The following is a 27,520-nucleotide window of genomic DNA, read 5'->3' on the forward strand; positions in this document are numbered from 1 at the left end:
AGCTAGATTCAAAAAGATTTTAAACTTTTTAACTTGAATCAAAAGAAAGGATACGTGGAAACGAATCATTACATGCATTGCGAAAAAATCCGTGCAAAGTATTAGAGAAACGCTGATTACAGAAAAATTACAGCAAAAGCTGTTCTGCTAGAATTACTTAAAAAGGCCACTACACATGGTTATGCCATTTCAAATAAACCCTCTCAAGATTCTACAACTAGTTTTGTTATGATTACCTTTGGGAAAAAAGACGAGAGATATATTGCTTCCAAAAGCGATTTTTCTTGTTGTTTAAGATGGGGGATTGCAATTCTCCTAAACGAGGTGCTAAACCATGGTGCTTACAATGGTGTAGCTTTTGATTTAATAAGACATCGTTTTTGAGGGGTTTCTCACTCTTTCTGGAAACTCCCAGGGTTGATTTCGTAATAATCTTTTGCCATTACTGCTATCCAAAATGTCAATTACCATTTCAAATGATAATCCTTCAACGGAAAATTGTTCCTCGCTTAACAACTTTTTTTTCAAAATACCTTTTTAAACTTCCGGTTACAATGTGCCATGAATTGCTCTTCACTAGGCAGCAGCCACGGTTCCGACCATGGCGCAGATCAACTATTTTGATAACATTGATACATATGGTTTCAATTACCACCAGGGATAGATTGTAGCCCAAAAGGAGCACAGAAACAGATTTAAGATCGAATCTTTCTAACTCCAATTTCATCTTCATCCCAATAAACTGCCCTGAGAATTTTTCAGTCTTGCAGCTTCAATGACCTGGGAACGTGTAGTGTCTTTTGATTTACCTTGCTGCTTAACCCTGAAGTGTGAATACTGAATAATTCTTATTTAATTTTTTTAATTGGTGTGACGATATCATCTAATGAAAAAAACACAATCTTTCTTATTAAACTCAGCTTTCCTTGAACTCACAGAATTTTAACGATATCACTTTTAATTGGTGCAGTTTGAAATTCTTCTGTTGAAGCTTAGATGAGCAGAACATTTCTTCTTCACTTCTTTGATTTAGCATTAAGCTTTATGTTTGCTGTGGCAACTTTTACCAAATGACAAGATGGTCATTTGATTGAATTTATTAGTTTCTTACCTATCCATTCATCAGCCAAGAATTATGACATCATTTAGACTATTCCTTAGAGACTAATTCAAACTTTATTAAAACAGAAATTTTACCAATTTTCTGTAAATTTTGGACGTATTTTCGAAGTATTTTAAATCTAAACACTAAACATCTAGCAAATTTTTAAAGGTAATTCGTTAAGCGGATCATGTTGAATTTCAATTATCAAAGGGGGAGTAAAGATTTTGTCCCATATGAAAGAATCAAAACCTCAGGGTGGCAGAAACACCTTGCCCTTAAGCTACAATGTCTACTTTAGGCTAAAATTAGGCGAAAATCACTGCTAAAACGTCTAACAATTTGTTTTTGGCCTCTATTTTTGACACAATGGATCCTTCTACGCAAGGGCTCAAAACCTCCAGTTTACGGTCTTAGGCCATGAATAATAAACAGGTTATCTAGGAATTCCTATTCTCTACCATTCCGACCCTGTTTGGACAAAAATGGTATTTGGTGGCGCAAAATAGCACAAAATAACACTTCGCTACGGCAGCATCTCTTTTTTTCTTTCAGAATGTGCCTACTGAAACATTAAATATAGTGTCTTAAATGAAATAATGAAACCCTTAGGGTGGCAGAAACACCTTGTACAGGGAATATAACCTTAAGCTACAATGTCTATTTAAGGCTAAAATTAGGGGGAAATCTCAACTAAAATGTCTAACAATTTAATTTTGGCCTCTATTCTTGACACAACAGATCTTTATATACATGGGCTCGGAACCTCCTGTTTATGGTCTTAGGTCAGGAATAATCAATTGCCTATCTAAAAATTTCTATTCTCTGCCATTTTGACCCTGTTTGGACAAAAAAAAGCCATTGGTTCTGACACCATGGATCCTTCTGTGCATGGTTAAGCCTGATCTTTGGGTGAATTTCTTTTCGCAAATTTCACACTCAAAAGGTTTCTCACCAGAATGAAGTCTCATGTGATTAGTTAAGTGGTCGCTACGATAGAAGTCTTTTATACAGACCTTGCACTGATAGACCTGCTCCTTAGTATGAGTTACCATGTGCTGTTTTAGACCTGAGATTCTAACAAAACCCTTCATACATACTTGACATATATTTGATTTCTCACCTCTGTGTCTTCGCAAATGAGTAGTCAATTGCGATTTTTGAGCAAAATCTTTCTTGCAAATTTCACACTCGTACGATTTTTCCCCTGTGTGAGTTTTCAAATGACCAGTCAGATGAACTTTACGACGAAATCTTTTTTCACATATAGCACACTCATGGGCCCGTTCATTGCTATGAATTTGCTTGTGTTTGTTTAAATTTGACATTGCATGAAAACTCCTCTTACAAACATTGCATTTGTATGGTTTTTCACCACTATGCAATCTCATATGATTAGAAAGTTGCGCATTTGTTCTAAAGGCCTTTTGGCACAATTCACACCGGTAGGCTTTGTCACCAGTGTGTATTTTCAAATGATTTGACAGAAGATATTTTTTTCGAAAGATCTTTCTGCATACTTCACAAAGAAATGATTGTTCACTAATATGTATTTTTAACTGCTTAGCTAATTCCGAGCTCTGATGCTTTTTATGACTGGACATTTCCTTGTTAAGATGTAAGTTTGATCTTGTTGCAAGGCAGTTTTTGGGGCGCTGTTTATCAAGAGGATTTTTCAAGTGCAGAGGGTGCTTGTACCCAGTTGTTCCAGGGTTGCTTGCATCCAAATTGGGTGCTTGTAATAGATTTTCTTGCGATTTTGGCACTTTTTCCGTTTCACTTGGTTCTTTCTCTTGAACAATGACGAGAGTTTCATTTTTCAGCATCTTTTTTTTAACTTCTTCATAATAATTTATTGTGCAAACACCAAGTGTGTCAATATCTTCTTTTAAATTAACACTCTCACAGTCAGGTGTACAGCCCATTTCAGTTTCTTTGGAAAATTTGCTATTGTATAACAGTGACTCTAACCGTGTGCCTCAAACAGGGGAGAATAATTTGGAATTACTGTCAAATCCTGGTTTATCTAAAAGAAAAGAAATAAAATAGTTTTAAGTGAAGTTTGTATATGTTAAAAAAAAAGGAAAACTGAGGATAGTAATTCATAAAGAGTAAGCACAAAACACAGAAATCCAAATATAATGCAAAATCAATTGAATGCACAAAGTTTGTAAAAAAAAGGGCAAAGAGCATGGTACATCCAACTAAATAAATAGCTGAAAGACAGACAATAAGAAATATTTTGGTACTTTTCCGTTTCTGCCTAAACTTTTTTATTGATTTGAATTACATATAAAATTTTGTTTAAGACCTGGTCCTTCTATGGACCTAATTTGTTAATGCTGCATTTTATTTATGATTCTCTCGAATCTAAAATTATCACTGAAGGTGTATTTTAAATCTGAAAACACTTTTGATTCCTCTAAACACTCTTCTTGCTAGACTTTAACATACAAGAATAGGACCAAATTTATTTTACCGATTTAGGTCTCATCTATATGATAGTTGCATGTTCCTCAGTTCATTTCAAATTAATTTAGTTTGCAAACATCTCACTAGAATTCTTTCAACAAACAAATAATTCATCACAGCTCCTTTTTCCTTGAAAAGTAAAAATTTGAATTTTTTCTTGCATCCCAAATGAACCACTCATGCAAGTATCTCAACACTGTTAATGCATTCTAATACTTCTAGTTTCACAAAAGACAAAGGTAAATTTTCGTAACGATTCCTCATCTCGAGAGGTCCAAAGTGGTGCAATATTTTACACTTTTCACGTTACTAACACTTTTCTGGCTAAAACAAAAAAAAATTCTTTTAAGCGCTGCCCCAACTTCTGAGAAAACCATTGGGGACTTTGCACCTTTTAAAGAGATTCTTTTGCAGCAAAGCCATTTTTTAAATACTGCCTTGCCTTTTGTGCGTTGCTGCAATCTTATAAGAAAAGAAATTCAAAAGTAATTCTAAACCCTTGCAGAAAACTCCCCTTCATAGAAAAGTACCCAACGGAAGATTTCTCCCTTCCACACAGAAGATTTTCCCTCTGTATTAATAACGACTGTAAGCTGTTTTCCAGAGAAATTGTCAACGGTTTGTCCTGGGCACCGCTTACTAATCGTATTTGAAACAGTAGGCTGTACGAAAAGTGTGGTTCAATCCCGTTTTCTAGCGCTACGAGAGAAAGAGTGAGAGGGCTAGGGCACGTTCTGCGGATGAAAGATTGCCAAACGTTATCCTTTTTGACCAACAGTCTATGGCTAAACGGAAAGCAGGTCGGGGATGGGAGGATGTCATAAAGAAAGATTTAAAGGAAATGGAAACTTCCTGGGAGGATGTAAAGAGGGAGACTTTGAATAGATTGGGATAGACGAGGAGAGTGCGTAGCAGTGTTGGCCTCATGCGGTTTGGTGCTGCGGTGAGTTGTTAGTAGTGTGGAAGTGTGTTAGATGACCAAATTCATAACTACTAATGTGTTAATTGATTATCCAGAAAGTGGATATTCAGAATATCCAGAAATATTACCAAAAATAACTATCAATGATTTTTGTTGAAGGGTTTCTAATTTGATCAAAGCGAAAAATATTGAGAGGCCCTACGGGTTTACAGGTTAAGCAATGGAGATTAAGTTATTTCAGTTGAACGTTTGTATTACATATATTTTGTCTGTGTCTCTGTGTCCAGGGAGCAGTGATAAGTGATACAAACCTTTGCATGCTTATAACAGCTCACAGCACTATAACCATCTAACCTTCTTGTCTTAAGTGTCCAACATACGGTCAAACAACGTAGCCTTTTTCGGGCACCAATTTCAGCCGCTCAGTGGGCAAGCAATAGTGGTAGAAAAACAATTCCTATTACGTGACATTTTCAGAAACAAACATCATGGACACCATTAGTCAACTGCATCCTGAAGTGGTTCGTCCTGAAATTAATTTTTTAAAACCTATGCTTTCTAAAAGCTAGAATATAATTCATATTTACTGGAAAAAATTCAAATGAATTTACTGAAACAAATGCGCATTGCCAGTTCAATACGGATGAAATTTCTGCTTCTAGTGTCATATTGATAGAGATTTCGATGTATCGAACATTGTGATCGCAGTCAAAAGTGTTGTTGGTGCAAAGCGTTTTGGACAGTCATCAGTTGTGCAACTAAGCTTTCGCTCACAAGAGAAATTGGAAGCAGCACTTAAATATGGTATTGAGGTTGAGTATTGCCTTTATCAAGTTTCCAAGCCCTTAGAAAGAACAAAACAAAGCTTCAAGTGCCAAGGTTTTTACCATATAGCTCATAACTGCACTAAACAATTGAAATGCAGTAAATGTGCCGGTGAACATAGTAAAAGCCGTGGGAATCTTTTCCCTGAGCTAAGTATCAACTGCGCAAATTGTGGTATTAGCCATATGAGCTCCAGCTTCCAGTGCAATGAGTTGAAAAAACGAGCATCGGGGGGCTATAGTGATATGCCATTACAGGTGTGTTGTTAATAATCAAAGTTTCCATGTGGCCTATCGTTTTTTGCCTGAATGTTTACGGAGCATGAAAAAAGTGAGATATTCTACAGTTAGGTTTTATTGTATCTGACATAGTTTGTACTAGTGAATATCTTCTTAATTTCAGTAAAGTGAGAAGGTTTAAACTTTAGATCGATCATAAGTTATTTATTTGCCCAGCTATATCTACCCTTGGTCAGCTCTTTGGCGGAATTTTGGTAGCAGTTCATAAAAAGTATCATTGTAAGCTTCTTGATATTAGTGATTTTTTACTGCAGTTGATTTTAGTAACATGGTGCATACATGTGTTTATATGCCGACACATTACCGGGGTGAGAAGTCGTCCCAGAAATATGCTATGGCTTGTGCATCGCTGTCGTTCGAGAAGCTTGGAACTTGTGACCCATCATGAGTTTTTTATTCGCCCGGCTAGATCTACCCTAGGTCGGCCCTCTGGCGGAATTTTGGTAGCAGTTCATAAAAAGTATCATTGTAAGCTTCTTGATATTAGTGATTTTTTGCTGCAGTTGATTTTAGTAACATGGTGCTTACATGTGTTTATATGCCGACACATTACCGGGATGAGAATTTGTCCCAGAAATGTGCCATGGCTTGTGCATTGCTGTCGAAGCTTACTCACCGAATATGGTCGTCTGGTAAAAAGCTGACGATTTTATTCAATTTATTTATTCAATTCAATTTATTAAATACTACAATAAATACATAAATACACCTAAGCGCTAGAGGTCCCAAGAAGCATAGCTTGTAGAGGACCTCGTATCAATCACAAAATCCACACAAAACAAATCAGGGAAGGAAAAAAAATAAAACAATATCTAAAAAATATAAACACAATGCGAGAAAAAAAAAAAAAAAAAAAAACTACTACACAATAACCTTTGAATTAATTTTATCCAAACTGAAAATGTCCTGTAATTTATTAAAATTCAAACCATTAATAATATTATTAATCAACGGGGTTCGAATCTCATTCAACATAATAAGAGAGGAGAAAAGAAAAAAAACTATATAAAGTAAAGCGGAAAAAATATATAAAGCAAAATGAATGAAGAAATAAAGAAAAAAACGACATCACTTCAAGCCTTAGAGAATATTTTTCTGCAAAGGGAAGAAGAGGTTTTGATAAGAGAAAGTTCATTGGCAATAGAGTTCCAAAGAGCAATTGCTCTATAAATTGGTGACCTCTGAGCTGCTGAGGATACTCTTTGAGGCAGCCGAAATTGGTGAACAGAGCTCCGAAGCACAGTCTGTCACTTACGTGTTGATGCTAGATCAAAGTAGATATTTGGAGGAAGCGAGAAATTAAAGGCTCGCTGAGTTAGTTTTAGGTTCTGCTTCTTGATAACCACATCTAAGGCATCTAGGCCTGTATCACTGAAAAGATCAGCTGTAGGATAGAGTCGGGGAAGGCGAAAAGTTGCCTTCGCCGCTCTATTCTGTGCTGTTCGGAGTTGCCGAAGGGAAGAATAGTTAGTATTGCCCCATACAGTGCAGCAATAAGAAAGATAAGGAAGGACAAATGCATAGTAAAGAGAAAGCAGTACTTCGGGAGGAAGAAATTGATTGGCACGATGAAGCATAGACACTTGACGAGAAATTATAGAATGTGTATAGGAAATATGGGTTTTGAAAGAAAGAAAACAATCAACGTGCACACCAAGAAGTTTAACACAAGAGCACTGGGGAATTATATCAGTGCAATAAAAATCAAAGATTGTTGGAGATGGTTCAGACACGTGGTATGGGGTTCTAAAATGAATAATGTTACTCTTAGAGCTATTCAACAGCATCCCGTTCTGCTCACACCAATCACGCACATGGTTGAGCAGAAGCTGAGCCTTAGCAACAGCAGAGGGCAGATCATTAGAAACCAAAAAAAAATACTATCGTTTGCAAACAAAACAGTGTGGGTATCAAGATTAGGAGATGGAGGAAGGTCAATAATATAAATAAGAAAGAGGAGTGGTCCCAAACCTGAGCCTTGAGGTACCCCTTTGGAAACCGAAGCTGGATCAGAATATTTCCCATCGTAACACACAAACTGAGATCTATTAAACAGGTAAGATTTGAACCATTCAAAGGCAATTCCCCGAACTCCAAATAGAGACAGTTTTCCCAGTAGGACAAAATGATCTACCTTGTCGAAAGCTTTATAAAAATCAAGAAATAGTCCTAGAACACAACGACCCTTGTCTATGTTAACACGCACGAATTCTGTAACGTCAGCTAGAGCACATGCAGTAGAGAGTTTAGGTCGGAAGCCATACTGGGTATCAGACAGAACAGAACCGCTTCCAATTGAAGCACCAGTAGACAGGAATGAAAAAAGCCTCTTATGCACAACTTTTTCAAGTACTTTCGAGAAAATTGGGAGAATTGATATAGGTCTATTATTTGACACTAAGCTGGGGCCACCTTCTTAAAAAGAGGGTGTACTTTTGCAATTTTAAACGAATCAGGGTATACACCTTTTGAAATAGATAGATTAAAAATATGGGTAAGAGGTTCAACAACATAAGAAGAAACAGACTTAAGCAAATGGTTTGTTAGTCCAAGTGCATCAGCTGTGTTACTGCTACTTAAAGATGAAATAAAATCACAGATCTCTATGCTTGTACAAGGAGTTAGAAAAATACTTCTCTCAGCTGGTGAAGATTCACCTAGTTTAGGAAAGGAGGGGGTCTTAACAGTTGGTAGGGTGGTAAAGTAAGAGTTGAAGGCACTATGTACAGCTGCTTTTTCAATAGTTGAACTATCTGCATTCTTGAATGCAGTAGGCTGTTTCTTTGATTGTTTCCTACGAGATAAAGCTTCATTAACTACATTCCAAACTTTCTGTAAATTACCTTTGCATTCCTAAATTTTCAACAAAAAATAATTCTTTTTAGCTAGTCTAATTGTTGATGTTAATACATTCTTATAATGCTCATACTTTGATAAGTCATCAGGATCAAGACTTTTGCAAGCCAGCTTAAAAAGCTCTGACTTCTGCATTGTTGATCTCACAAGACTAGGAGACATCCAAGGCATCTTGGGTTTATATTTACTAGAAGATTTTACTAGGGGAAAATTTTTTTCAATTAGTGTTGTCAGCCGACTCATTAATGAGGCTGAAGCCCTATTAACATCCTCAGAATTCATTACTGAACACCAATCACTAGCACTAAGATCAGACATAAGGTTATGAACATTGCTCTGACTATAAATTCTTGAATTAGACTCACCTCTGGTATCCTCTTGGCTCAGCATTTTTAATTTGGGAACAGAACAATAAATTGGAAAATGGTCAGAAAGATCAGAGAAAATAATACCAGAGGAAAATTTAATATCATTTTTAGAAGACAGAAAAATGTTGTCAATCAGAGTTGCAGAAGATCTGACTGGATTAACACGAGTAGGAAAGAAAATGCAAGGAAGAAGGTCAGAGGAAGTAATAGATTAAAAAAAACAGCCAGACTCATTATCCCACCCTATTTTCAACAAATTGCTGTTGAAATCTCCTAGCCTGAGAACATTCATTGAAGTAAACTTATGAATCGAGTATAGTTCATAAAATAATTTAGAAAATTCCACTACTGAGAAAGGCGGTGGCTTATAAAATAAACAAATGGTTTCATAACTTACTTAATTACATGAAAGATCAACAATCAAAGCATAACACTTCTATTATTTACAACTGGATCAAAAATTTTCTCAAGATCTGAACGTCTCCCAACATTAAGATTACTTCTGACAAAAAGGGATATACCATCAGAGCACTTAGTTAGAGATCTAGTTGAGTGGTATGCAGTAAACCCTAGTATGTCATACACAGACATATCATCACTTGAAGACAGCCAGGTCTCTGTGAGACCTACTACATCATAAGGGCAATCCATACCATCAATACATTGCGAACGATATCCCATTTGTACCTAAAACCTTGCACATTCAAGTAAACGAATTAACGTTTTTAACAGAAGACATTGAGGGCAGCACTTTTTCAAAATAATGTTGATAAGAATGGTAACAACAATCAGACTGATGAAGAGGTTTTAACAGAGGATCATTTTCACTATCATCACTAGAAACAAAAGGTGAATCAAAACACACTGAATCTAGAAGAGAAAGTTTAGTTAGGAAACAAAAAGTATCATCCATTTTCATTATCCAATATTAGGAAAAGTGGTGAAACAGATAAAGCTAAATTAGTGTGGACAGGAAGAATACAGCATGGAAAATAATTTAAAAAAACAAACTGTATGTAAAAACACTGATCTTTCAAAAGCTACGTCCCACTTTTCACAGATGTTTATTAGTTCTTTGCCACCGTATATGTGTGTTGTTGCGAATGATAATGATTTTGCTTCTATTCATAATTCTGGGTCTACTTCTAATTTAGATTTTGTGGTCACGGACTCTCGTCAAGTTGCGAGACGGTCAGTACATGTTTCGGATGATTTGTCGCTCAGTGACCATTCCCACCTTGAATTTTCTTTACCGATTTCGGTAACAAGAAGTAAACTTTCAACAAATAATATTTTTTTTATGAAGAAGTGCTGGAATAATGTAAATATTGAGCTATACAGCAACAGCAACACTTTAAGAAATTTTAAAAATAAGTTTCTTGTGAATTATTGTCTCGATTAATCAGTAGCTGTACTGAACCCCTTGTGCTCAAAATCCTCCTCAGGGCCATACTGTGGTGTTTTCTTTTGTGGAAGTTTTCCCCACTGTAGAGTTCAGACGGTCTGGTATCATACTATTATCCTTTCCTGTTTAGCTTAAAGCTTATTAAAAAAGGCAATGCAAAGAACTCCCCCTAAAAAAAGGTCCCTCCGGATTCCACCCCAAATAGGCCTACTAATGAAATTGATCCATTTTGCCCCATCCTGGCTGGTCAAGCTCCCTATCACAAAGCTTACATGAAAGCTCAAATTCTGAGAATAGAACAATGATCAGTGTTGGAGCAAATGTCACTCTAGATGATAATGGCTTTCAAGAGGTCCTTTTTAGGAGCTCCAAAAAAGGAAAAAAAAACATCCCCAATCAAAAGTATTTCTCCTCCTCCTTTCCAAGATTAACCTTCCCAAAACTTAGGAATTTACCTCGAAATTTCTCCAAATAGCCCCTTTGAAATAACAAAGATTACTACAATAAGGGTTGCAATTTTCAAAATGTTAAAATCAATGTTTTCTCTTAATATTCACGGTGATGGATCTTTGCTAATAGCTGTCCAAGATCAGAAATCAGCTGATATAATACTTAATCTAAAATCTCTTCTAAATACCCCAATTAACTCATCTAAATGAACCCCAAAACAATCCCCAACAAAAATAGTAGTATATAATGTTCCCCTAGAAACACCAATTCAGGAGTTAAAAGAAGGGCTCTCAGATAGGCCTGGCAACACAGTCCCTGTAGAAGATGTCACTCAACTGGGTAAATCCAACTCTAATGGATTAAAAACAAGTAGATCTTTCCTATTTACACTGAAGGAAAAAATTAATATCCCAGAAAAGTTATTCCTATTTGGGCAAATCGAACCACACAAGGAATACAAGCCAAAGCCTACCCAGTGTCAGAAGTTTTTGAAACTGGAACACACAACAAATAAATGCACTGAAACTCTCTATGCTTGTAGTAATTGTAAAGGCTCCCATTCACAGGAGTTGACAACTTACAACAACACTCAGTCTACATGGGCCAATCTTGAAGACCCACATGAATCCACCAATAAATCGCAATCCCCTGCATATAAGAAAAGAGCCCTAGCACTCCAAATAGCAACAGAGAAAGCCATATCATACTTTTTTGCAGCTATTGAAGTAAACACTGCCCAATCACACCAAATAAAACTTATATTGAAATCAAATAAAACTCCCAAGTCAAACACTGCCAATGCATCAAGTACTCCATGCAAAACACCATCCTTTAAGCCCCCCAGCTCACATCTCTATCAGAAAGAATCACCAAGCCAACAAGCCTCCTTGCCTAGTGAGATGAGTTCGGCCTGGCACCCCCTCCCAACAAGAAACAAACCAGAAACACTACCAGGAATTAATCCCTTAACTGACAAACTTGATGCACAACCAAACCTGCAAACCCCAAATATATGCTTATTCATTCGAAGCTACCATGCAGGTCAGGCCTTGAATACACAACAGAAACAGCAAACAAAAATCATTTCTGAATTGACAAAAATCTACATCCCTAATCATATGCTCCTTCAAGCAAAAAAAGATCTTGCTTTACTATTAACAAAGCTGGACATTGATACACAGTCATATGACAAATAAAACAACAACACGACACATATCAATACTCCAGTGGAACGTAAGATCACTTACAGAAAATAAGTTATATGAACTAATATCTTTTATGAATAATAATTTCATCAATATTGCTTGCCTCCAGGAAACTCATTTTACCCAAAATCAACAAATTAAGTCTCTGGGATACACTATCCTGAGAAAGGATAGATCATCAGAGAGAAAAGGAGGTGGAGTAGATTTAATAGTTAATAATAATATAAAACTCTGTGGCATCAACTTTCCAGATTTTGTAAAGGATGTTGATACAATTGGTATCAGTGTTTGGCTGAATAATACATAAACTTACATAATAAGCTTTTATAACCCTAATGGCCAAACTACAGATGCCATGGATTTCTTCAGCTATATAAATAATTCTAATATGTTGAAAAAAATTATTATTTGTGGAGACTTTAATGCCCACAGCCTTTTGTGGGGGAATAAACCAGCAAATAAAGATGGTAAGTTCATTGAGCATACGACTTCAAATAATAAGGAATTAGCTGTTGCTACCACTCCAAACCTGAATACATATTTCAACCCAAAAGTGACAGTTCTTCTACAATTTACCTACAAATTGTGTGTTTAAATATTCTGAATAGCATTTATATAAATAAAATTGATAGTCTATGTACTAACCACTTTGCCATAGTTTACTCCCTAAATGAACCTGCTGAAACCCTATCACATACCTCCAAATATATCAACACTAAAGCAAATTGGCCTATGTTCCAAAATAAGCTAAATGATGAAGTTACAAGTTTCACCCAAAATTCAGGCATTTCAAACACAACAGTTGACACACATGCTGAAGTTTTGTCATCTTTACTAATAAATACAGGTAATCATGCTATCCCCAGGACAACACCCAGGAAAACCTTCCCTAAACATATTCCTAAAGCATGGTGGACAAATGAGTGCCAACATAAATTGAGACCAAAAAAGACAGCTTGGAAAACATTATTAAATAAAACATCACCTACAACATATTTAAAAAAATTACAAGTAGAATCTAATCCAAAAATGACCATAATAAATGCTAAATATAACTACTGGAACAATTTTGCAAATAATCTCTCCAGAGGAACACATGAGCCAATTATACATAAAGTCATAAGCCACATCTGTGGGAAAAAGACTTCCCCCAACCCACTCCTGTATGAGCTTATACATAATAATACCCATTATGACAATGATAATGAAAAAGCTAAGCTATTTGCCACTCTTTTTGTTAATAATCTAACATCAAACAATTGTAGCAAAATGCCCCCAATTCCTATGAACCCAATTTACCAACCTCGCCCAGGATCCGAGTATATAACCAGCCCATTTTCAATCCAGGAAATGAACAATGCAATACATCATATTAGGACCAACACTAGCGTCAGCTATGAAAATATACACCCTACTTGGATAAAGAATCTCACCCCTTCATACAAACAGGAACTTCTAAATTGTTATAATCATTCTTGGGCTTCAGCTCTGTTCCCCAATCTCTGGAAATGTTCGTCCCTCCAACCAATCCTAAAGAAATATGAACCCCAAAAAAAACCTGAGTCCTTTAGGCCTATAATTATTATTTCTGTGATGGGAAAATAATGGAGAAAATTATACATTACCTACTCTTCTGATTTGTTGAAAAAAATTCTCTGATACCTCAATCTCAAACTGGCTTCAGGAAACACCTTTCTTCAAAAGATGATTCCATGCAGTTAAAAAATACAATCAACGAATCATTTTCAAAAACAACGTCCTAGTGCCAACTTTCCTAGATTTTGAAGGGGCATTTGGCAATGTGAGCCACCAAATCCTTTTAATTAAACTTGCAAACCTTGGACTACCCCCCAAGCTAATATATTTTATAAAATCTTTAATAGAATTGCAAAGTTTCATTGTTTGTGTAGGTACAGCCTCTTCACCCAAAAAGACAATAACCAAAGGCCTTCCTCAGGGAGCAGTCCTCAGCTGCCTCCTTTTTGCCCTATATCTCTGGGACATGAATCTCCCCCACACGAACCTACAATATGCTGATGATCTGGTACTATGGTAATCTGGCAGCACCTTTGAGATTGCACAGTCAAAGCTGCAAAAGTCACTTTTCCAATTTGAAAAATTCTCTCAACATTCAGATTTACCCATTGCACCTACCAATTCGAAAATAATCCAATTTCACTGAAAGCGAAATCATGTTAATGCAAGACTAACTCTAAATGGAACAACTATTCCAGAAGATAATCATATTAATTACCTAGGTCTCATGCTTGACCAAAAACTTAATTTCCACATCCACATTTCAAACACAATAAAAAAAATGCTATAGAAAAACAATTATACTAAAAAGACTTCTTTCTACACTCTGGGAATGTAAGGAGAAAACCTTACTCCAGTTTTATAAATCACATATAAGACCCCATGGGCTCATCGTCTATGGTGTATGTGCAAAGACCCAGATGCAAAAAATTGAAACAATACAAAACGATATAATACGTCTCATATTTGGTCTTAGGAAACCCACAAGCACCAAGTTTCTGCTTACGGAGGGTGGATTAACAACAATAAGGGAGAGACGTATTTTTCCCTTGACAATATATCTTACAAAAATTGAATCAAATAGCTCAAACACCCTAAAAAATTGTCTAAGAAATCCAGCAATACATTGAGGCATTGCAGATGAGTATGCCAATATTCAGATGAAGTTCCTTATACCCGCAATGTCTATTGCACCTACTTTCCCCCATTCCCCTCCATGGAATTGGTCAATTCCCATAATAAATACTGATTTCTCAAAGTAGACTAAAGATTTAATCCCCGTTGCTTTTGTCCAGAAAAAATTTGCTGAACTTAGTACAATTACTAATAAAAACTATTTGCAAATCTTTGTTGATGGGTCCAAAATGAATGAGAAGGTAGCAAGTGGTGCCTTCCTTCCTCACCTGAAAATTGCAATGGGTGAGAGATTGTATAGTAATGTATCTATAATGTCTGCAGAGTTAAATGCCATAATCATGGCATTAGAACACCTTATGGAAAATAAACCCTTGATTGCTAATTCAAATAATATTGTAGTTTATTCTGACTCTCTATCAAGCCTTGAGTTGTTGTCTTCAGCTCCTCAGTATAAGCTGGATATTGACACTTCCTAGCCACTCTGGTATAAGTGGTAATCATCAGGTTGATGAAATAGCAAAAAATGCTATAAATATTGATCAGCAAAGTGGGAGACCAATCTCCATTAGAGATATTTACCGATGGAGACTATCAGATATTATGTTTAATAAGAAAAATCCTACTCTTTCCCCCTTTCCCAATAAGTACTTTTCTAAAAATTTATCACAGAATTCGTTCTGGAACAAATGGACTAAACTTTCTTGCATTCTCGTATCAGTTTCCTAATTCGAGTGTTTCAGTTCCTTTGTCCCCTCTTTGCAGGTCTTGTGATATGAATAATGAAACAATTGATCACTGCCTATTTGAATGTAATAAGCTAACGTCTTCACGGTATAGTTTGCATTTTAAACTGTTAAAATGCTTCAAACACCACAAAATCTCAGTATCAGCCAAGAGCCTAACCGACTATTCCTGCACACAGAGCACAGAAATCGATATCTATCATCTTATATTTGAACTTCTTGAGTCGAAAGATCTACTGAAAGATATTTGAGAATATCTCATAAATAAGAGACAACCAAGCCAGTAGCTCTGCAGCCCAAAGAATGAAGCAAAAGGAAAAGGGCTAAATAGTATCAACTGAAAAGCCCGCCTGCTGTGAAAGAGAAGAAGAAGAAGAATACCATTATGTCTTTGATTTGCACCTTTCAGAGATTAAGGTCCTGTTTCATTTTCTATCTTCTATGTCTAAAGGTAATTCTATTGATCTAGATTGCTATCTTGCTGAGATAATACATTGTTTAAAAATTTACGAGTCTTTTGCAATACCTTCAGTCTCTGTTTGAAAAAACACTCAGAAAAAAGGTTGGTAGGACTTTCCTCTGCTTAAAGAGGCGAAGCTCCAACATCTCTTCTGGTATCCTATATGGTTTAGGTGCGATAGGCTTAGTTTTGGACACAGTTCATATAATTATCCAGTATGATCATTCCCTATCTCACCCATTATAAAAACCCGGACCGGGGTGCGAGTGCTCCAGAGAACCTAGAAACATAAGCGGCATCAGATCTTTTAACGGGTAGACAAGTCAGACGCGAAACAATCGGAAACAAGTGGAAACCCACTATTACGAATAATGCACTTTACGCGAAACAATCGGAAACAAGTGGAAACCCGCTATTAATAGCTGCACGAAGAAGTGGGAGGAGCTTTTTGTTCGCACCGAGAACGAAGACCAGAAATGATCTGCGATAAGCTTACTGGATAATTATATGAACTGTGGTTTTGGAGCAGTATTTGAACTTATGAAATTTACGAAACGTGCATTCCGCAGGTTGTTCGAAAATGGAAAAAACAACAAGTATATGATATATCTTATTCTGTCCAAAATAATCCTCAACTTCTATGGAAACAAGTTTCTAAACTTACTCGTTCGTACTCCCTTGAATCTGAACAGATTAGTATTTCTGAGTGGCATGCTTATTTTTCGTCAATTTTTTCAGCAGACCCGCCACCTCTAAAGTCTTCTTTTAGAGATATTCTTTGTAGTTACATATTAAATATTGAACATAGTAAAAACTTTGTCGATATTCCACCTTCATCTTTAGCTACAAAATTTCAATTGATGCAAACAGGAAAAGCCCCCGATCTGGATGGACTACAGACCAAGCATCTCACGTACGGCACGCCGTACCTTTTTGACCACCTTTCCTTGTTGTTCCAGGCGATTTTGTCTCAGCAGTATGTGCCCAAGGCCCTTGGTGAAGGTGTTTTTGTGGTTTATATAGGCCAATTACTGTTTGTTCAATAATTAGCAAACTTCTTGAAAGACCTTTTCCCGTTTATTAATGTACATTACAATTTTGGTGACAATCAGTTTGAGTTCAGAAGTAGCATTGCAGTTCAAAATGCACATGCTGTTTTTCTTGATATTCTTGATCAGCACTGTTTGGCTAAGAAAAGTCTGCATATGTGTGCTTTGGACATCTCTAAGGCCTTTGACTCTGTCCTTCAAGCTCATGATATCCTTGTTCTCCTTCGTAATGGTGTCAACCCTTTCATTTGTTCTTGCTTATGGCACTGGTATAAAAATTCTCATGTTAAGGTGCGTTCTGGTATTCATCTTACTAATCATATTCTAGTAAAGAGATGGGTCAAACAAGGTTCGGTCATTAGTCCAGCTTTATTTGATAACGCTATCCGTACAGCTACTAGAAATATTCCCCCTTTCCTGATTGATCGGTTCATTGATATTATCCATCTATCTAATGATGATGATATTGTTTTGCTAGCTAAAAAATTCATTTCAATCTGCCGTTAATGCAGTTCACTCTACTCTTTCATATATAGCTCTTTCCTTGGAGGGTTCTAAAACGGGATTTATGGTATTTCATCCAAATTCAGGGGTAGGTGAGTTTCTTTTAGTCGGGTCATCCTCAATTGCATGTTTGGATACGTTAAATTATCTGGGACTACCTTTAGCTGCGTCTATGAGGAATACGCGGACTCTCATTATTCAAGCTATTAAGGAAAAACTTTGAAAGACTTTTGGTATGCTTGCCAAAACAAAAGGGCAGTTTAACAAGATTTGACTAGGAAGGCTCTATAATGCATTGTTTGCGCCCTTCCCTTATTTGTTTTATTGTTTGTTCTTGGCCTTCCCTTATGGATCAGAAATCCTTACATAGTTCAGAAATGCAAAGTTTTTGATATAACGTTGAAAATGGAAGAACTTAGGTTAAGGTTTGAAAATCGTAGAGATTGTATTGTTGATTTTTCTCTTAATTGCATCTGATAGTATTGTTATTGTTATAGTGTTGTTATTCATCAGAGGTGTTTTCACTGTATTTTTTTATATCCTATTTAGTATTTTCTTAGTGTGTGTGTGTGTATTTTTTCCTTTTCCCTTTATTTACTCCTCTATCAGCATTTTATGTTTGTAAAGAGGGTACAAATAAATTATTATTATTATTATTATATGCTGATATTTATTTCTTAAGTCTTAATTAATTTTTAATTTCTTAAAATTATAAAAGCGAAAACATTTAAAAGAATTTTTTTCAGTAAGTACAATTTACATTTTAGCTTTTAGAAAGCATAGGGGTTTTGAACACTATTAATTTCTGCTCGTTTTGAGTTTGACTCTCTTATTTATTTTAATTTCTGTTTGTTTTGGGTTTCATTTATTTATTGATAATGATTTTTGGTAGTTGTATGTTTGGTAGATTGTTTGATTCGGTTTTTGTTTATTTTTGGTTTAATGGAGTTCTTTACTTTTTTTGAAAAACTTATTTTGTGGAAAAAGTTTTTTCTAATTAATTTATGTTCTTCTATATTGACATAGTCTTTTTCTGGGAAAAAGAAAATAATAGTTTGAATCTTTCCGGTTTTCCTTCAAGAATTTATCGTTTGTCCTGCTATTCACGTGTTTGAAAAACTTTTTCAGCAATATTTAGCAACGTAAACTGTTTTGAAAATCATGACACAAGTAGTGGTGTTTAATTTAGTCATATACATCCTCTAGTGGACCTGATATATAAAAGTTGATACCATTCCCAAAAAAATGATATTTATACTCTTTCACAGCCTGGATACACTTACACTCTTTTGATTTAGTACAATTTTAAGAGCAGAAGTAGTAATAGAAGTAGCCCTGAAAAATTGAACATAATACCCTCAGTTGTTCTTGATATATTGCTGAGATGTCTTATTGGCAACCAGCATACACACAGTGCGTTTTGATTTAATTTTAAAGCAATATTTAGTTTTTAAGCATAATGGGCTAATTACATAACTTTGGGGAGTGTCTGGAAAATTATGAGCTAAAGAGGAGGGCGGATTGCCCTCCAATCACTTTTGACTCTTAAGAAGGCACTAGAACTTTTAATTTTCAATCAAATAAGCTCCTTTAAAATATCAATGATACTACTAACTATGATAGAACATTGCTGCCTATGTCCTTGTGTGCCCTATAGTTCTTATATGCCCTTTTAATACCTACATGCATATAGGTTTTTCGTTTAACTGAAACTCCTCCCAAACGTTCCCCAAAAGTTTCAACTTAATGCCATTAGTGTCGTTAGTTACAGTAATCGAAGAAGTAGCATTAAATGAATACACAGAGTGTCTTCTGGCTTGCTCAAAATCTTCTGGCTTGCACAACCTATGAAGGTATGAAGATGAAAATTTCAAAGAATGGGGGTATAGACATTATTATATGTTCTTTGGACTATTTTGAAAAAAAATCGCTATCTCATAATTTTAATCAGATGAAATTCATTAGAACCTTTCCTAAGTACCTTAAATGCCCCGGGGAATACCTTATAACCCTCGCCCTCAGGCTCTAGTGGTTTGTATCAACCTCAAAAGCCTTGTTATATAATATTTGGAATATTTCAAATAAAAGGCATGTCTCAAAATATCTATTGGATACATTTCAGGAAAACACGACCAGTTTGTGTGTGTGTGCGTGTTCAGAGCTGGGCTCTGACCACTTTGCCTCTTAAACCTGTGTCATCCCTAGAAACATTATTTTATATTCTTTGGATTATTTTATAAAAAAAATCACTATCTCATAATTTTAATCAGATGAGCTTGGTGAAGGGTGGCGTTTTAGGGGAGGGGGGTTAAATGCCCTCTGTCACTTTTGACGCTTAAAAAGGAACTACAACTTCCAATTTTCAACCAAATGAGCCTCTTCTAAAGTTAAACAACCATTCCTTAAATAAAAACCTTAAATACCCCCTAGGCATAACTTACAACCCTTGCCCCTAATCTCTGGGGTTTGTTTCAACCCCAAAAGCCTTCTTATATGATACTTAGACTATTTTGAATAGAACGACAATCTCAAAATTTATATTCGATACATTTTGAGACAATATGACGTGGATGTGCGTAGGAGGGAGGGGGGATAGATGCCTTCCAATCACTTTGACTCTTAAAAAGAGCACTAGAGCGCCTGATTACCAATCCAATGAAGCCCCTTCAAAGTTTATAAGACCACGTTTTCTATAAAAAAAAACCTTATATGTCCCCAGGGCATAACTTACAACCCTTGCCCCCTTGCCCTGAAGGCTGGGGGATTTGTTATCCTCAAAGACATAATTTCCGGAGCTTTCAAATATTTTGAACAAAATGGATAACTCAAAATTTTGATTGGAAGTGTTTAAGGAAATAATGCGCATGGGAGCAGGGGTCATTTGCCCTCTGATCACTTTCAACTAATGAAAAAGGCACTAGTCCTCTCAATTCCCAGTCTAATGAGCCCTTTTTGAAGCTTCTGCGACAACACTTTCTATAAGAAACCTTATATGCCCCAAGGGCATATCTTACAACCCTTGTCCTGAGGGCTATGGGGGGGGGTTGTCATCCTCAAAGACAGAAGTTCCAGACCTTTCAACTACTTTGAACAAAATGGCTATGTCAGAATATTGATAGGAAGTGTTTGGAGAAATAATGGGCATGGGGGGGGGGGAGGGTGAGTCTCCCTCCGATTACTTTCGATTATTAAATGGCAATAACCCTTACGATTTACAATCGAATGTGCTCTTTTTGAAGTTTTTGTGACAACGCTTTATATAAAAACCTTATATACCCCCAGGGTATAACTTACAACCTTAGCCCTGAGGGCTATGAGGGTTGTCATACTCAAAGACATAATTTCCAGACCCTTCAACTACGTTCAATGAAATGGCTAGCATATATCAATTTCTTAATCGGAAGTGTTTGGGGAAATGATGGGTGTGAGGGGGTAGGGAGTTTGCCCTCCAATTGCTTTTGATTATTAATATGGACACTAGCCCTCCCAATTCCCAATTGAATGAACCCTTTTTGAAGTTTCTACAACAACACTTCCTATAAAAATCTTATATGCCCCCAGGGCATAACTTACAACCTTTGCTCTGGGGGCTAAGGGGGATTTGTCATCCTCAAAGACATAATTTCCAGACCTATCAACTACATTGAAGAAAATTGCTCTCTCAAAATTTTGATTGGATGTGTTTGGGGAAATGGTGGTCGTCAGAGGGGGGTTACTTGCCCTCCAATCACTTTCGACTATTAAAAAAGGCAACAGCTATTTCAATTTCCATTCAAATGAGCCCTTTTGAAGTTTCTACGACATCTCCTTTGATACAAAGCGCCCTGGTCTAAAAAAAAAATAAATAAATAATACATTGTCCCAACCTTGTTCTTGACTTAGGCAGCGCTATTGTGCTGCCTATGATTGTGCATCCTGACTGGATTTAACATTAGCTTGGTAAAATGGGACCCAGAGATCAAACCTTGCTTAGCAACACACTGCAGGGACATTTAGTAGTCAAGCAGCATTGTTAATCCAATTACAATAGTCAACTGCTGGTTATCAATAGTTGCATTATTGATCTCAACGTATTATTTAATTCTTTAATTATTATTGTTATCTTGGTCAACATACCTGAGACTCAAGGCAGGCATGCCTTTCCAAAAACTGACAAACAAGTATGTGTCCAATAAGAGTCATGCATACTCCCCCCATTTACCCATGCCCCAGCCATTTAAACATTTGCCTCTCAATTACTTGGACTATCTGTCTTGGCTATGCAACCTACTGCAAAATACTTGATAACTTCAATTCAAAATCAATTGTATATGTCAAAAACAAACAAGTATGTGTCTGATTTGAGAGTCAAATTTGTCAGCTTTTGTTTTGTCAGTTGTTCATTTCTTAGTTTTTTGACCCATTGGCTTGGGTTGCAGTCCTTGTTTGAACTGTTTGGGTGGTGCCATCTTCTGATATTATCTCCTGAATCATTGTTCATTGATATTAAATTTGGAGGCAAGGATTTGATTGCTGGTAATATCTACTAATCTCCTGGTGGCTCTATCCCTCTATTTCTGTGTATTCTGAATGAACTCCTCAATCGTGATTTTCAATCTGGTTTTCATTTGAATCATTCAATCAAGAACAAGTACAATTCTGTTGAACAATCTTCATTCTCCACCAGGCTTCAAGTTGATTCCCACTACTTTTTGCTTGGATATTTGTAAAATCTTTGACTCATTGTCTCTAAATTTGGTGTAAAAGGTAGTACATTTATCTAGCTAGGTATCACCTCTATCTTATAGCTACCTGTCCAAATATTGGCGCATAAACCTGATACTTTGGTATTCCTTGTCTCTAAAAATACTACAGTCAAGCCTGGAGATTATACACCCAGACTAAACCAAATGCTTCTGAAAAATCTCCCAGCCTAACTGAGGTTAAGGAAAACAAGCCTTGTATAATCAAAAATAAGTCACAAGCCACAAGTTGGTATAAGACCCAACAAAATCTGCAAAAATCAACACAAAGAAAATTAGACTTCTTGTTGAGTATGCAACCAACAAGAGAAGAGCAAAATTAATGGGGCTTTTATCGAAAATTCCATCACCTTCAATAGCATGCTCTAAAATAGTGAAATTACCTTTACCAAAATAAATTGGAATGGCATGATTCACTGTAATGAAAAGTCATACAGGGAAAACAATATAATGTTACTTGACATTGTCAGACTAAATTCTGTAAATACATATTCTTGTGGAATAATAAAATCAAGACACACTATGTGCATGCTGGTTGTCAAAAGGGCAGATGAGCAATAAATAAGGACTGGCTGTGGGTATTAAGTTGAAACTTTCATTGCATGTTGAAGAGTGAACAGAGGGCAAACAGCCCCTGTTGACTTTTCAATAAACTTGGTCAAAGTGATGAAAGACTTGAGAGCCTAATTATATTAAAGCCAAGACAGATAGTCTTTGTGAGGGCTGGCAACATCTTTTCAGAGTTGTATAAAAATGATATGATTATTTTCACTTCTTGATGATAGTCTATCATCCTAAGGCAGAACTAAGACAGATAGGCATACAGTAAGGGCAATTCAGACAAGTATGCAAGATTTAATGAAGACAGTTAGGTTTGATTTTTAACCCATTTGTGATATTTAGGACCAATTTAACCTAATCTAACCTGACCTAAACCAACACAATCTAACCTAACTTTAACTTTTACCATTATAGCTTTCATAAGACTGAAAAGGCTGACTTGCAAGGCTAATTGAATCCAAGCAGAGAAAAAGGAATTTTCAACATTCACCAGTGAATGTCAACATTAACCAGATTTCAGACATTCATGGTAACATGTACACAATGAACATGCTAGTCATTTACACCATTGCATCAAAAATGATATCACATCAGAACTGATATCATTTTTGAAAGGTTTCTAGTTTTTTTTTAACACCTTCTGCAAATTTGTTATCAAAATAACCTTTCCAAACAGTATACAGTAACAAACTGTAAGTAAGGAGCAACTTGGCCCAACAGTGTGGTAATCAAAACTCTAAAAGACATAATTTTGATAACAATAAATATGTCAAAAGAACTGGCTTTTGTGCTGGATCCAAATATATAAAATTCATTAAGTTTATTGTTATCCATTGAAAGCTACAAGCCTGAGATTATTTGCTTGATTTTCTAAAAAGGGGAAACATCCCCCAAAGGTCAAAGAATCTTATTGAAAATTGCACCATCAGATTCAGCATATCACAGCTACTGTAGAGTTTTGAAGCTCCAATCTTTAAAAATGTGGAATTTTATATTTTTTGTCAACACAAAGATCATGGATGCATGTTTATTTGTTTGTTTCTTTGTGCTTCCCAGGGATGATTGTATTAAACCAATAGTCCTGGAAGATTGAGAGAGGGCTCATATGAACCGAAATTAAAAGTTTGAGTGCCCTTTTTAAGCAACCAAAAAAATTTGAGGGTAACTAGCCTCCTTCTGCGCCCTTTTTCCCAAAAGATGTTGGATCAAAATTGTCAGATAGCCAATTTTGTTCAGTATAGTTGAAACGCCAAATAACTATGTCTTTAGGGATGACAAGAACCCTCACAACCCCCAGAGGAAGGACCACAAGTTATGAAACCTTGCCCATGGTTTGCATAAGGTATACAAAAAAATTCAGGTGAGGGGTGATGGTGTCAGGGAATTTTCTACTGGGAGAATTTTTAATTGAGATGGAAGTTTCTGGGAGTGAACTGTCTAGGGAAAAATTGCTAAAGTTCATATACTGAATTTGTTTTCATGTATAGAATTCATATAAAAAAATTTGTTTTACTTGTCTTACTTTCTTGTTGGCAATCCATTTTAAATGTGGAGATAGGCCTACTCTGAGAGATTTTCCCAGGAAAGATTTTCAGCAGAATCGGATTCTCTGAGGATTTATATATTTGGAGTGGATTTCCCAAAGGAAAAATTCTCAATGGGGGAATTATCACGCCAACAAAGTCTCTATTGGGAAATTTTCTATGGGAGAAACTTTCCATGGGGGGGGGGGGATTTCTGAGAAATATTTTGGCACAAGGGAAGATTCCACCATGAAATAGAAAAAAATCAGAAATTAAAGACAAAACACTTTTTTTAGTGAAAGTATACTAAGGAGTATTTCTCAGGTGAAGTTGTAAGCATAAAATTTTCTGAGGGTAAAATTCTACTTTAGCTACTTTTGGCTATCTTGGAAAGGGGTTAGGTTAGGAAAATGAAACTTTCAGGGATGGGTCTACAAGCTAAAGTATGTCCCGGGAAGGTGTGTTGAAGTACCTACCTCCACTTCTTCTCCCTTTAGAGGATCCTAAAATTTGCCTACATGACATGACCTATTGAAATTTTGACAAAAAAACATTTTACCTTAATTGGTAAAATTCTACCTTAGTTACTTTTGGCTATCTTGGAAAGCGGTTGGGTTAGGAAAATGAAACTTTCAGGGATGGATCTACATGCTAAGGTATGTCCCTGGAAGGTACTTTGAAGTACCTACCTCCACTCCTCTCCCCTCTATATAATGGTAAATTACTGCACATTACTAGTTGTTTTAGCTCACATTTCATCCTATATTACTATCATAATTATAAATCACTGCTTACCTTACACAACTTCAGCTTTTAACCTTGTTCATTAAACTATATTCCAAAATCCTGTTTTCACTTAACAGTCATTGCTTTAACTTATTTCTTATCTAGCTGACATTGCTTATGGAACCCGTTTGTGATGTCACAACTTTGCTTATCATAACCCCTTTAACAGTAGCATGTAGGTGCCATGGAGTGTTCTATCTATTAGTGCTTTAGAAACAGTTAAAAAGCTTCTTAAGAAGAATTTTAGACATTTTTGAGTTTTGGGGAGGGGGGATTTCAAAAACATCTTCCCATGACATAACTTGTCTTCTAAAGTCAATTCTGATGTTTGTAGCCCTCTATCAATTAGTGTTTCAGAAATATTTAAAAAGCCTCTAAAGTAGAATTTTAGAAAATTTTGAGTTTGGGGGGAAGGGGGATTTTAAAAACCTCTTCCCGTGATATAACGTGTCCTCTGAAGTTGATTCTGATGCTTTTAGCACTCTATCTATTAGTGGTTTAGAAATATTTTAAAAGCTTCTAAAGTAGAACTTTTGAAAATTTTGAGTTTGGGGGGAAGGGGGATTTCAAAAACATCTTCCCATGACATAACTTGTCCTCTAAAGCCAATTCTGATGTTTGTAGTGCTCTATGTCTTAGCGCTTTAGAAATATTTAAAAAAGCTTCCAAAGTAGAATTTTGGAAAATTTTGAGTTTGGGGCAACGGGGGATTTTAACAAAATTTTGAGTTTGGGGGGAAGGGGGAAGTATTGTAGAATTAATTTGGCCTCTAAAGTCAATTCTGATGTTTTTAGTGTGCTATCTGTTAGTGCTTTGGAAATATTTATAAAGCTTCTTGAGTAGAAAAAGTTGATTCTGATGTTTGTAGCACTCTATGTCTTAGTGCTTTAGAAATATTTAAAAAAGTTTCTAAAGTAAAATTTTGGAAAATTTTGAGTTTGGGGGGAAGGGGGATTTCAAAAACATCTTCCCATAACATAATTTGTCCTCTAAAGTTGATTCTGATGTTTGTAGTGCTCTATGTCTTAGTACTTTAAAAATATTTAAAAAAGCTTCTAAAGTATAATTTTGGAAAATTTTGAGTTTGGGGGGAAGGGGGATTTCAAAAACATCTTCCCATAACATAATTTGTCCTCTGAAGTCAATTCTGATAAAGTGCTGTATCTATTGGTGCTTTAGAAATATTTAAAAAGCTTCTTAAGTAGAATTTTTGAAATTTTTGAGTTTTGGGGAGGGATGATTTCAAAAACATCTTCCCATGACATAACTTGTCTTCTAAAGTCAATTCTGATGTTTGTAGCACTCTATGAATTAGTGCTTCAGAAACATTTAAAAAGCTTCATGAGCACATGGACCTATAAAAATAAAAACATCTTTTCATAACATAATTTGTCCTCTAAACACAATTTGGATTTTTTTACTGGTCTATCTCTTGTCCAATCCTTTCCCCAATTAATAAAGTTTAAATAGCTTATCAACATAGAGTTGTCTTCTACCCCATGGGACATGCATGCTACTGTTAAAGGGGTTATGATAAGCAAAGTTGTGACATCATAAACAGGCTCTGTAAGCAATGTCAGCTAGATAGTAAATAAGTTAAAGCAATGACTGTTAAATGAAAATAGGATTTTGGAATATATTTTAATGAACAAGGTTAAAAGCTGAAGTTGTGTAAGGTAAGCAGTGATTTATAATTATGATAGTAATATAGGATGAAATGTGAGCTAAAACAACTGGTAGGGTAAGACACCCAGTAGTCGTACACTTTAATCACTTTGAAAACTTTTTGACATTTAAACTACTCTAATTACTGTATTATACCACCTAGAAACTTAATTTTTGTATCAAAAAATTTCTGAATAATTTTTGAACAAGTAGGTTACTAATTCAAATAGTTTCACTTGTACAGCGCCTCCTATTTTTGAATTTACTAACAAGTGACAATTCTGCCTAAACTCGGACATACAAACGGCTCATTGTAAATAGTGATTAAAATAGTATAAAAGATTATGTCCAAGAATAGGCAGGTGGCCGACTACTGGGTGTCTTACCCTAATGTGCAGTAATTTACCATTATATAGAGGGGGGAGGAGTGGAGTTAGGTACTTCAAAGTACCTGCCTGGGACATACCTTAGCATGTAGATCCATCCCTGAAATTTTCATTTTCCTAACCCAACCCCTTTCCAAGATAGCCAAAAGTAACTAAAGTAGAATTTTACCTCAGTTTTTTCAACTGTTTACCTTTTATCAACTGCTTTTCCAACCATCTGATTTTTCAGCCATATCTAATGTAAATTTGAAGGTCTAGGGGGAGGGAGCTGCCCCTCCCCCTCCCTATGCCCATGTCTGGAGGTCATTTCCTGGGGGGAAAGATTTTATATAGGAAAAGCTTTCTATGGAGGAATGTGCAGGAGGGTTCAACTTATGGGTGCCAATGCTGCTACCTCTTCAATACCCTTCTGTTTATGGTAAATCCAATTGTTATTCCTGAATCAGCTATAAATTCCAGTTTTTTTAAAAACATCTTTTCAAACTTCTTGTTACTTTATGTAGCCTACCAACCCAGGAATTTCA

At 35.8% G+C, this 27,520-nt stretch overlaps 1 protein-coding gene across 6 annotated transcripts; it reads right to left on the bottom strand.

Annotated features, from left to right (window-relative positions):
- Positions 1-834: 834 nt before the first annotated feature.
- Positions 835-27,520, bottom strand: LOC148954363 (uncharacterized). 6 transcript variants are annotated; one of them, XM_089086319.1, is made up of 4 exons: positions 27,391-27,520; positions 8,278-8,414; positions 4,808-5,024; positions 835-3,128 (listed from the first exon to the last, which is right to left on the bottom strand). In XM_089086319.1, the coding sequence occupies exon 4, from the start codon at positions 3,025-3,027 to the stop codon at positions 1,921-1,923; it is 1,107 nt and encodes a 368-aa protein (XP_088942445.1). In that variant the 5' UTR covers positions 3,028-3,128; positions 4,808-5,024; positions 8,278-8,414; positions 27,391-27,520; the 3' UTR covers positions 835-1,920. The 6 variants fall into 6 exon arrangements, with proteins under 6 accessions (XP_088942445.1, XP_088942443.1, XP_088942444.1 ...); XM_089086317.1 differs by lacking the exon at positions 4,808-5,024; XM_089086318.1 differs by lacking the exons at positions 4,808-5,024; positions 27,391-27,520 and adding an exon at positions 27,188-27,380.

Source organism: Artemia sp. Qi Xiang Cuo, chromosome 3 (assembly GCF_049724085.1).
Source record: "Artemia sp. Qi Xiang Cuo chromosome 3, ASM4972408v1, whole genome shotgun sequence".
Classification (NCBI taxonomy): Eukaryota; Metazoa; Arthropoda; class Branchiopoda; order Anostraca; family Artemiidae; genus Artemia; species Artemia sp. Qi Xiang Cuo.

Excerpts from the sequence above, each read along its gene's own strand:
- LOC148954363 (XM_089086317.1), bottom strand. The coding sequence starts at position 3,027 with ATGGGCTGTACACCTGACTGTGAGAGTGTTAATTTAAAAGAAGATATT.